The 13,261-nt window shown below is 36.6% G+C and overlaps 1 protein-coding gene across 1 annotated transcript; it reads right to left on the reverse strand.

The window, feature by feature from the left end:
• Window positions 1-2,565: 2,565 nt before the first annotated feature.
• adra1d (adrenoceptor alpha 1D) lies at window positions 2,566-12,796 on the reverse strand. Its single transcript, XM_039808003.1, has 2 exons — window positions 11,057-12,796; window positions 2,566-4,010 (listed from the first exon to the last, which is right to left on the reverse strand). Exons 1-2 carry the CDS (start codon window positions 12,177-12,179, stop codon window positions 3,460-3,462), a joined length of 1,674 nt encoding a protein of 557 aa, XP_039663937.1. The 5' UTR covers window positions 12,180-12,796; the 3' UTR covers window positions 2,566-3,459.
• Between the last annotated feature and the right edge of the window lie 465 nt (window positions 12,797-13,261).

Here is a 13,261-nt window from a genome sequence, read left to right on the forward strand (position 1 = left end):
AGGTCAAGCTGAAGACAGGAGTGTAAGGTCAATGATATGTTCCTCAAATTAAAATCAAAGGCTTTCTTACACCCAATCAAACATACATAAAATCAACTTGATCCACCAATCTGGCAAATTACTAGTTATAATATACAAGGATAAATCAAAACCATATTAAATACAGTAACAATTGCCCTGTAAATAGCATCTCTATCGTTCAAGCAACTTGTAAAAAAGCCCAGTGACTAATGTAAAATCTGATATTTTGACAGCTGTTGGCCAGCTGCTGTTATGAGCTGAAATGTTGCATGCTTGAAAAATTAGCAGTGCAGCAGTTTTTATCTTGTGTATTTCGGTGGTGATATAGAATTTTACAGTTTGAAAACAACTCTTGCGTTAATAAACTATTGAATATCTCGAAATTAAAATATAGATACTTGGCCCCCTTTAATGTGCTCTTGTCAAGTTTAGCTCAAACTTCACTAATTTAAATGACACCCAATCCCATTGCTTCTTGAAGTGAAAAACTACAATAAACATAACTTAATGCCTAATCTTGCATTGTGAAATACATCTCAGGATAAATAAATTACAAATTATTTCCTATTGTATTTATTTCTGTCATATAATATTATGATGGCTTACATCTTTATAAGAATGGAATTAATATTTAGGAATAAAACATTCTGCAAATTTGAAATTATGTTAATAATGTTCATGAAATTGCTATTAAAATTCATCATATTTCACTCTAATTTTACTAATTTAATATTAAATGTAATTTAATTTGTTTGTGGTGACACTACACAAACAGCATAAAGATTTAGGATGAACTAGAATTTTTTTATCTTTTCAGTACGTGTGCTATTAAATCGAAGATAAGATGAGGTATGATGGGCAGAAGACAAATGATTAGTACTTTGTAGCAGGACTATCATACTATAATACTCTGTACAGCACCTTGAACCACCTCTGTGTATGAAACGTGCTTTATAAATAAAACTGTCGCCTTTTTGCTTCACTATTGTGATTGTTGTAGTAAACCGTGGTCATTGTGAAATCATAAGGCAGGATTACTTTTTAAAATACACTTGCTAGATGTAGTCATTGGGTAAAAATAGGAATATGAAATGAGGTTGCGTTTTGATTGTTCTTATGAAATATCGCTGTCTAAGACAGGAGAGACTGAATTCAGCAGTCACAGCACAGTTTAGCCACAGCAAAAATAACAGAAAGTAATCGGCGTGTGTGTGTGTGTGTGTGTGTGTGTGTGTGTGCTCTCAGCGTGCTTTTGTTATTACACTTAAAAAAAAATACACTAGGCCTACTCCACCTTCATTTTTAAAGACACCATAGTATATATGTGTTATTTATTCTGCAATGAACATTTAACATTTAGTTTGAATTTTAAAAGTTTGTTGGGAAATGACCACAATGTGTTTGTACTAAATGATACTAGAAACATGAACCAAATGTGTCCCATTGCTGAAAATTTCACTTGCAACGTGTTGCTCTTTTAATCTTTACTGCAAAGCATGGGTTATGTTATGAATTAATGATGGACAATGCACCCTGCATTATGCCACAAAAGGCTTTAAATCCATGATGGAACATTTAATAAATTAGGATTTGATCTTGCACAAACTATGAATTCATTCATATGCACAACTGATAACATGTAAATTTATATAAAACACAGGTATTCAACATTTGTCAGGATATTTTGAAGACAGTTTGGTGTAGGGCTAATAAATATATATACCTATAAGAGTTTTGCTTCACATTATGTAACATGAGAGAAAGACCAACATTATTGGTACAATGGAATAACATAGGTCTACTATACACCAAATCACACACACACTGCTATATTGGTGGGATGCTGTGCAGTGCTTGTAAATCAGTGTTATTGTCAGCAGTTAGTATGTTTTTGTTCACTTAGTGTTTCAGTTCTTTATGGGGTGTCCATTGATAAAAACTCTTTTCTGTTTGTTTTCATCACTTTTTTATCTTCATGGAGATTTTTTTATGGCTTGTTTTTTGGATGATTACAAACATATAAGTACAAATTGCAATACATTCTCACCAATGAGAGTGAACACACACAAGTGACACTTGGTCATGTGCCTTTGGCGTTCAGCTGTTTGACTTTCCCCTAAAAACATTTAAGTAAACTCTTGGTGGAAAGAGACTAATAACAGGAAGCAATTGAGATTTATTAGTCTTAACAGAGTCTCTTCCTCTGTTTCTCTACATTGCCTGCAGCTCCAGCCCTATGTGAATGTGATTGTCACTCTCTTTGCATTCCTAAAGTCTTTATTTACATTTGTTTGTCAGTCAGCCTATTCCCACTAACCTGTTTACATTGGGATGCACACATGCAGATCATATTTCATTGTTATATTGTCTAAAAACACGTTTTGCTTCCCAAAAGCATAAGTCTGAAGATGCAGGAAGGGAAAACAACCAAAACAATAGTGACATCTACTGGATGGGGCAGATTTGTTTTGTTTTTAAAAATCATAAATCAAACTACAGTAAACAGTAAAGAGTCAATGGTTCAACTGTTTTTTATTTCTCTTTTCATCTTACATAAACAAACATAACATCATAAAATACCAAAATACATGTTCATTTCACATTAGGACTCACTTGGCAATGCAAATTACAGTTAGGCGCAAGTAGACACGTGGGTTTTTATTTAAACAAGTGTACATATCAATTCCAAGTTAGCTTATAAATCCAACAATTAGAATAAATACTGTGCAGCATCTTTATTCTTAGCTGGCTTCTTATTTTTAACAATGCTTTGTCCAAATAAAAAATGCAAGATGACATATCATGATTTATTCTGACATATTACATTTGATTTAATCCAGACATTCTAGCAACATAAACAATTGCACTTATAACTCTTATTTTGCTCTATTAGAGTTTTCAAAATCTTAGTTCTTTGTTTAAAATCAGCTGAATATCAAACAAAGCAGTCACCAGTCATCACATAGTGTCAGCCAGCTAATAGTTGAAGAGAGAGACACTGTCCGGTATAGATTTGAAAGAAATAAGCAGTAATAATGAGGCTTAAGTTAAATGTCTTGTTGAAAGTGAGTACACCTGTCAACTGTGGCTTGTGTAATGTTGATGCACAGTGCTTCCAAGGGACAGCAGACAAAGTAAGTCCAAGGACTTTGCTACTTCTGTGTCCACTTCAAAAAAGTGGCTTCAAGCAGCTCACAAGATGTTTCATCTAAATAAACATGATGGGAATGAGGCTTTGAGATAAAAGTTGAAGTCCTGTTTGTGCTGTTATCAAGCCATCATTCTCAGTCCATAGCTTTAATCAAGCTTTGATTCTCAGATGTTTTGTGAACATACAATGATGTCCTATCACCGTCTTTCTTGCATGTTGGTCCAATATGCCCCTTTGAAAAAAAAAAATATATATTCTCTGGTGGCCCTCTAAATATTAGTCTCTTTCTAAATGTCAGTCTCTTTCAGGCCATAGCAGTCTGCCAGATCATAGAACTGATAACTGCTCTGCTCACAGGAGTTGTAAATCCCCATAGAGACTGTGTCTACTATATCAATCCTACCCACTGCAGGTGTGGTCCCTTTTCCTGGCCCTCCCTTGATTTTATTTGACAGATTGTTCACTTTCTCTTTGAGCTGGAAGGAAGATTTTTGCAGTGGTGGAAACAGACTCCATTTCTTGAAACCTAGCGAGCGCCCTTTCCCCTTGTGTAACAAAGAGCTGCCACAGGATTCGTGCACAGCATAGCCATGCTTACAGTCTTCTCTCTGCTGCCTTGTCATTCCCTTGACAGCTGTCCGCCACCTCTGGTCATAGAAGCGACGCAGGACCCTCTTTCTCTGGTGACACTGGCACCTGAGGAGCCGAGTGAACGCCCGCTGGAACTCTTTGCTGGAGCAGGGGTAGATCATTGGGTTGATGCAGCTGTTAAAGTAGCCCAGCCAGAAGACCACCTTGAACACAGTTTCAGGTGGCTTCAGTGCCGGAAAGAATGCACCTAGAAGGAAATGGAGCCATCAGAAAGATTTGTGAGTAAATGCACAATACAAGTACAGCATACTGTTTTCATTTTCCCATTAAAAATATAAGAATATTTTCACAAATTATATTTCAAAATCGGCAGTTGAAGCAAAATGTAGCTACAGTAAGATCATTTCTACTATCTTTTGTATATACTAAATGCTAAATGTCAGATCAGGATTTTTGGCAATACTATGCTGTATGCCATTTTGTTAATCTGGACTTTAATCAGTTTACATATTAAAATAAATACCTAATTGCAATAATTGGATCTTAACAAATCAATTTGACAATTAGTCTGTTTTGAGTTTTGCTATCAGTTAGTCTATGTTTAAATGCTTTATGTTTTTGAGGAATAGGAAAGCATTGTTGAAGTGAACCTGAATCTGAAACAAACAATGCATTAAGCGTATGTAGAGGTCTACTATGCAGTGGTGGAAGTATTCAGATCCTTTACTTAAGTACTAATACCACACTGTAAAAATACTCTGTTACAAGTAAAAGTGTATTTAACATGTTACTTAAGTAAAGGTATGTAAGTATCATCAGGAAAATGTACTTAAAGTATTAAAAGTTAAAGTACTCAATGCAGAAAAATCCTCACATTTCAGAAACTGGAAACAGTTCTATCAATCAACTAAATGTTTAATCCTCTAATCATATCAGCTGTAAGTGTATGCCGTTATATTGTTGGGTAGTTTAATTTATAATAAAACATCAGATTTTATAAACTGCATGTGTTTTGTGTGCAACAATCTTATTAAAGTTATTAAAGTAACTAGTAACTAAAGCTGTCAGATTAATGTAGTGGAGTAAAAAGTGCAATATTTATCTCTGAAAAGTAACGGAGTAGAAGTAGAAAGTGGCATGAAAAGAAAAGACTGAAGTAAAGTACAGGTACCTCAAATGCGTACTTAAGTACAGTACTTGAGTGAATGTACTTTGTTACATTCCACCACTGCTCCTATGCTTATGCTACATATATATTAATTTGTCATCCCTCTGACAGTAGGGTATTCACAGCATTATTTGTGTGATGATTTATTGTTCAGCAGTAGCTGTTTGGTTGCGATTAATAATGGGAACAGAGGGGGTACTGACATTGTGTGGACTTTTATTAACGGAGACAGATCTTTGCAGAGCATGCTTCGACCAAGTGCCCCAATGCATACAACTATTTTTATGATGCTTTTGCTTGAGTAGACTTTGTGAAGATAAGACGGTGTGTTATTAGTGCTAAGTACTTAAATTAAATCTTGAGTTATATAAACTGATGCACATGCACGTCTTACATTAGGCGGACTGCTAACAACATAAAGTGGATTTAAACGTTCCTGTGGTGTATGCTTTTTCTGAGAGAATAAGGTAGAATATACATTTTGTCTTGTGAGGTGTTTGAATGAGTCAGCACAGATACATTGTAGCAGTACCTGATTCTATGTGTAATGCATTACACTGCCTTGGCTTGGTTTATTCAAACCATGTCTTTGTCATTAGTGTCGGTATGATGGAAAATCCGGTAATGGACAATTAGTAAATATTCCCGGTATCAGCTTTCTTTGGGATGATGGAGCATTAAATTATTGAACAGCTAAGACTTTTTCTAGGACATTAATTGCCTAAAGGCATTTAATATTTTTTTTTGGATTGAGGCCGTTTAACGTTCTTACATGTAACATTACAGAATGGTAATTTACTATTAATTAGAACATAAATGTTAGCGTTAAAAGGTCAGTTTTCTTTCTGCTTACTATCAACCCAAGCCCTGGGTGATTTGTTCATTTGATCTCTTGCTGTTGCAATTTTGGTATGATATGCAATGACATGCTGTTTTTAATGGAAGGTTGCCTTTTCCTATTGCTTTCTAGTAGTTCATGTCTCCCCCGGCTTGGATTTGACACAATTGTTTACCCTGGACACGGAGGCAACATGTCACAGTGCTAATGTCAAGTCTGCACTGCCGGGGCCCAGAAGTCCATTTTCATATCAATTCTGTTAGTACAATGTGGGAATATACGAAATGGCTTGTATGTGATTTTCAAAGTAATGGTTTCATACTGTTTTGACATCGACTACCAACAACATACTGTGCACTTGACTATACCATTAACTCAGAGACAAAACTTTATGATAAAACAGAGTTCTCACTCTTACTTGTAACCTTTTCTGCAGCATGTTTGCAACAGTATTTTGAGTGTATAGCATCTGCTTTATGGCTCTTTCTGTTAAAAGACACTTCTGTAAACCAGTTCTGGCTCAACATGGTAAAAGATTAAGATGAATAAAGTGATTAGAGGAAGTATTGGCCTCTATTGATTCTTCTCACTGAAATGACATCACCTTAAAGGCAGACAGCAAGTGATGAACCACTCTGACGCACTACCACAACACCATTAGCATCAACAAGTAATATATTTTTGGTGTTTTATAGCCTTTTAGATTATCATTTAAGTCTGATGTTTGCAATACACTTGTTATTTTATATATTTTCTGAGGCTGTGATTTTTTTTTTAAAGTTCACACTGGCTCATATTATAGTACATACATGAATCAAGGAGTCTGGGGACCTGTCCACTTTCTCAGACAAAATGTTTTGACGTGTCTTTTGTGTGAGCAGACAGAATCCTGATCAGTACAGTTACAGAGCTTAGGGAATAATGTCCTTGACATTTAATGTTCTGTGTGAAGATCAACATATGAAGGCTTTTTAAAACTCAACCTCAACATACCAAGGACCAAGCCATAGTTCACCGTTTACTTGCATAACCACTGGTATGCATTTATAGTAAGCCATGTTAACCAAATGATATATTGTAATGCTCATAGTAGCCATAGTGTTACTTACATTACCAGAAAACGTATTACAGTAGAAATTAGACTATTCTCAATGATATTCTATAGGTTGGTTATTGTCAACAAAATCCATAAAAAGACCAAAACCAACAATGAATTAGTCGGTCAATACTTTCTCCCGCAAGCACATTTGTTCCTACTGAAGACATACATCTTCAAAACTATTTTTAAAGGCTAAACCATTCCCTAAAATAAAACTAAAACTACTACAAAAAGAGAGTAAAAAAAAGAGAAAGCATCACACAGATTCTAGCATTCCTGCATTGGCTACCTATTAAATACAGGATTGATTTTAAGATTCTTTTATTTGTTTTTAAAGCCATTCATGGTAAGGCTTCCCAGTATATTTCAGAAGTCCTCAGCCCCTACTCCAAATCCAGGCCTCTTAGATCCTCGAATCAATTATTTTTAACTGTTCCTCGATCAAGGTTAGTGGGTAAGGGAGATCGTGCCTTTCCTGTGGCAGCTCCAAAGCTTTGGAATAGTTTCCCACTTTGTCTCAGATGTTCCCCCTCCATTGATAGTTTTAAAACGCATCTCAAGACATATATGTTCTCAATGGCCTTTGGTTGCTCGTAGAGGTTTTTGCATTATAACAACATATTGTACTGTATTTTCTTGCTTTTATTATTTTATTTTATTTGTGTTATTTTATGACTCCTTTTGCCTTGATTTTAATTGTTGTGCTGTGTACTTCAATTTGTACAGTACTTTGGTCAACTTTGGTTGTTTTAAACGTGCTATATAAATAAACTTGATTTGACTTGACTTCAAAACTAAGCTAAAACTACAGTGCCAATATGCATCATAATAAAAGAGCATGTCACCCGGTGCAACAGTACGGCTCACTGATGTGTTTTTAATAGTTTTTGGACAACAACTTAGGTCTCTGGCACAGATAAATAAACTATATCACACTTTGGCTACACGGGCTACAATACCTTAGTCAAATCAATTAATTGTTGGTTTTGGTCTTTTCAAGGGATTTGTTGACAATTAAAAAATATAGATCAGACTTATCTTTTAAAGAGAGAAAGCCTTGAGATATTGATGAACAAGTATAATACACACAGACAAATGTAAATTGTATGGGTTGAATACAACATAAAACTTAAGGTTATAATTTGAATCCATCTAAGCATACTAGCTGCAGTAAGATTTTAAGATTAAGTAGAATTTATAATGATATTGATACATTTTTCTTATGGACAATACTACTTTAGACCAAGTGTATTGTTTTATTATTCCTAAGTATAGAACACACAACATGCCTTTAAAACAAAGAAAGTCAACTATAAACCATGCCTTTATAATGGTTGAATTTATGTCAGCAACTAATAATGGAAAACCACACAATTATACACATTGTTGAATAATTCATACTAAAAAGTTAACTGTGAAAATTAAATATGAAAGGCTATTGCTCTTTATTCCATAAGTTTCTAGTATTCATGGGTCTGGTGCACTAATATAAGCAAATCGTGTTAGCTCTCTCTGGAGCTTAACTCAGACTACTCTGTCTAGATTTGCATCATCACAGAGAAAGAGCCTGATTGGCACAAGAGGTGCTAAAAGTACATGTCTGCCTCACAGATAAAAGTTACTCATTAATGATGTGTTTCAACAACGTACCGACATCAATCTGTCTGACTGACTAAGTATGGGTGAGCAGGAGATCATTTCCCGCATCATTCAGAAAGAAATTCCTGTACGCCCAGAAATCTGTAGCCTTGGCCTTATCCCGGAGGCATTATCCCTTAGAACATATGAAAACAAACTGGTCAACCTCTGCATGCTATAAGCAAACGTCTTATTGCTAGACAGTGGAAAAGTGTTTGTTGTCCATCTGTAACCCTATCGATTAATGAACTATCCTCATGTATAGCGATTGAAAGGATTACATATGCCATTAATCACAAAAGCCATATTTTCCATAAAATATGGGATTCATTCATTACATTTTTGGAATCAAGACCTAGTAACCTATGTCCTTAAAGATCACAATAACAAGTGAGACTGTACCCTTATGTATACGTTTTTGTTGTTTGTGTTTTCGGTTTGTTTGTTTGTTTTAGTGATTTTTTGTTACTTTTATTGTAAATCAGTATTATTACTATTACTATTAATGTTTTTTTTATTAACAGATGGCTCAAGTTTGTGGGTGGGTTGTTGGTAGGTGGGCAAGAAACGTACTGTATCTTTTTGATGTATTTGAATACATATGTTTAAAATCAATAAAAAAAATAAGGATACAACAAAAAACAAAAACAAAAGTATGGGTGAGCAGGGCTAGGTTATGACTATTTCAGACTCATTTTAGGAAACAAACAGCAACCCGCGGTAGGTGAGTCCATAAAACATGTTAACACTGTATTGACTTTGTGTTTAAACTAATTCCTTCGGGGAAGTCAAAGATCAGGGTCGGATTGCAGAGCAGCATGTCTGAGGGGATTCTGCAGGACAGATGGTTTCTGGCAAGAACGTTAAATTAGGGAGATAAGATTTATGAAATGTATGCTAAAATGTCTGAGATGTATGAGGTGTGGGCAATCACATCACATCCATTAAGATACTGCAGATGATGATGTATTGATTTGTACAATGAAACTCATTCTTGTCTTTACTCATTTTCACAAGAGGAGGAGTATCTAGCTTGGACTTCTGGATACAAATAAACTTGCCCTTTTCACTCCCATTGAGTAGATAAAGTGATAGGCAGGTCCCATTTCCTTGCTTGCACCCTCTCTCTGTCCCTGCAGGCTTTGCTGTAATAATTTCATTCAATAAATCTGGAGGTGCAGCAAGAATGACAATGCTGTAAGTGCTATAGTTGATAAAATACTGGCGATTTGTTCTTAATAGATTTCACAATCAACTACCGTACGTGAAATATATGCTAAATTAAAATGTATGAGGCCATCAATGTGTGTGTGTGTGTGTGTGTGTGTGTGTGTGTGTGTGTGTGTGTGTGTGTGTATTTGTGTTGTGAATACTATTACTTTCTGTTAGTGCAGCTGTGTATATGCATTAAACATTCTTTAGTTTGATTTATGTATAATCCATAAAGACTTGCATTGGTCGTCCCCACTAAAGGGTCCTTTCTCATCTCGTGATTATCCATGTTTCATCCTCTCAGTAATGTGGTCTTAAATTTTTTTTCTTAGAATTAACACCTACTTTTAGTCTTCAATTTAAATAATTTCAATACAAGTAAAATTGAATGTTATAATTTAGCTGTGAACTTTCTCCGCTATACATGTAGCTAGGTCATGAAACAAAACTCTTAACAAACAAATATATGTATATCATTTTTGTAAATGTGATTATGTGAGTAAAACAGGTAGCCTGTGGGAAATACTTGGAGTGGGCAGCTGTGATGAGTGTAATATGCTGGGAAAATTTAGTTTTAGAGTGCTCATCATTAGTGAATAATGTCAGTTATTTTGACTACTCTTTTAAAAATGTGATATTAGCCATCTGAAAAAGATAGTCCCCCAGAAAAATGAAAGGCATGAAAACAAGTCGCATTAATGGTCACATTGCAGTTGACCTTTTCTAACCAAAACAACAATTTAGATCAATTCCTGGCATGGTTCTTAAAATAAACAGACTGAAATCCATGATGCTATTTTCTCATTTCTGTTATATGCCCAAATCTTACTATACATGTTTTTGTAGTTGATGTTGTACATTTTCTTAAACTGTAGTATTGGTTTAATACGGGCAGCCAGCCTAGCTAGGCTGTTGTATATATAAATCTACGTGGTTCTGAGGAGGAGCTGCAGGCTGAAAAAGTTGAATTACTTGAAGTTGAAGTGACGCAATTAAATCCATTACTCTCATCAACATTCATTAGGCAGAACACATCTCATATCACTGCAAACGATTTACCATATTATCAGTCCAGGTGATGAATCATAAATTCAAATACGTTACTAAAAACCATTTAATGTGTAAGGAATTTCAATTTGTTCGTTTGATGTCGGTAAGAATAACACATCTGACAGATATCTGAGCATATATATATATGCTCCCTGTCAAATGTGTTATTCTTACGGAAACTATAAAATTCCTTTTCTGTACCTACACCTTATGTTAGAAAGTGCAAATGGACGCACTGGGGCACATTTTTATGCTGGACCAAGAGACATATAACGTTATAAGACATACCCATCGGTAGAAAGAAGAAAAAAGGCAGCCAACACAAGATGAACATCCCCACTACGATGGCGAGGGTTTTAGCAGCCTTTTTCTCTCTGGAGAACTTCATCAGCCGCACTGACAGCGAACTCCGAAACGGATGGTTTTTGGTGCTTTTTGAGCAGGTCGGGCGCGCGTCTTCCAGCACGCTGCGACAGTGTATCCGGAGGACCACTTCCATCGACTTATTTCTCTCTCGTTTGACGCCCGCTTCTAGGCTCTTAGTAGTCCTGCGGGCAACCACATAGACCCGAAAATACATGATGAGAATGACCATGAGCGGGAGGTAGAAAGAGAAAAGAGAGGAGAAGAGCGCGTAGCCCGGCTCCTCTGTGATGCTGCAGATTCTGTCGTCCACCGGCGGCGGTTCCTTCCATCCCAGGAGCGGTCCGACAGAGATGACCGTGGATGATACCCAAACTAGCACTAAAATAGCTACTGCCTTCTTCTCTGTCATAATAGTTGGGTATTTTAAGCAGTGTTTAACACCTATGTACCGGTCGATGGAGATGACGCAGAGGCTGAGGATGGATGCAGTGCAGCAGAGCACATCCACCGCTGCCCAGATGTTACAGAACACCCGGCCAAACACCCAGCATCCCAGAACCTCCAGAGATGCAGAGAAAGGCAGCACAATAATGCTCAACAGCAGGTCTGCCATGGCTAAGTTGACAATGAAGAAGTTTGTGACAGTCTGCAAATGTCTATTGCATACCACAGACAGAATGACCAAAATATTCCCAACAATTGCCACCGAAATAAAAACGGCGAGAAAGATCCCAACCCCGACAACTTGTGAGTCCATTGTGAAGTTCTGGCACGTTGTGATGCTGTCGTTTGGAAATATTGTGTCCACAACAGATCCATTGAAAGCTTCAGCAAAATAGATCCCATAGTTGCTTTCGTTCCTCAGGTTAGAGTCTGTCATTTTGAAACGCCATAAAGAGAACTTTAGAGTAAGTTTCCTGGAGAAAGCAGTGTGTCGGGCATTGTTTTCAGTCTCTCTTTGCAGCCAAGAGGCCGCCCTCCGAGTCAAGCAAATACTATTTGAAATAGAAAAATAACAAAGAAAAGTCCATATAGGAAAATGCATGCATGATTGTGAAGCTGTTCGCCAAAAAAAAAAAATCTCACTCAAAAAACAATTGAGGTTTAGATTCTGGAGGAAGTAAAATTATCATTTGGATACAATACAAATAAGAACAAAAAAAACAACAATAATAAATACATGTAGCTGCATTTCCACGCATTTCTTCCTTGCGATGGTTTTGCACTATAGTGGCAACAACTCCGCGATCACAGAGTCAGAGCTGGAACAGGTCTGAACCCACAGCTCCACCCACACTTCACACTTTACTGTTGCGTTCACAGTCTCCACAAGAGATCGTCACTTAAAAGCTGGTCACGAATTGTACGCCATACTAACTGAAAATGCCTGCCACGTTTTATTATTACTCTGACTTGTTTTCATTTACATGTGTTATATCTTTGTATCTATGCTTCTTATAGTCTTATAATGCCCTTATAGATACCCAAAACAACCTATCATCATCCATCCTGCAAAAATAAGCATCAGTCAGAGCATATAAACAGCCTCCGGGCACCAACAAGACAGCTCTGACCACTGGAGTGGAAAAACTGAGTGCCTTCAGGCAAAGCTGTGAAGTTTTCCAGTGACACTGCAGCAGCCATCCCCATGCCGTGTGTGCATATCTTAAACAGAAGGACATGCCTGTACAAACCCACCGGGGAGCCTGGAGGAGAGGAAAGCTCAAGAGGCAGAGTCACAGAGCGGACACACAATCCCTGCATGGGAAAACATCAGCCCAGTGAGTTGTGACATACATCTCCACCGTGTATTATGTATGATGGACTTCAGTCATGTAATGATTAAAAGTTTTCAAAGATATTATATCAGCATGTTGATCAAATATTACCTTCTCCAGGGGTTATATTGGTATTTGTTTTGTGTGGGGAGGTTGGGGGGGGGGGTCTGTGGTTAGGGGTTAAAGATTATAGGTTGGGGTTAGCAATTTACATTCTGTTTTTAAACCTCAGTGCATCAGTCAGTAACCTCGTCAGTTTCTGACCTTTATTTCTCCCTAGGTTGACATCCCTCTCTGCTATTTGTGCTGACTGACTGACTATTATAATATGTTGATTGTGGTTTGCACG

Source organism: Perca fluviatilis, chromosome 1 (assembly GCF_010015445.1).
Source record: "Perca fluviatilis chromosome 1, GENO_Pfluv_1.0, whole genome shotgun sequence".
In the NCBI taxonomy this organism is placed as follows: domain Eukaryota; kingdom Metazoa; phylum Chordata; class Actinopteri; order Perciformes; family Percidae; genus Perca; species Perca fluviatilis.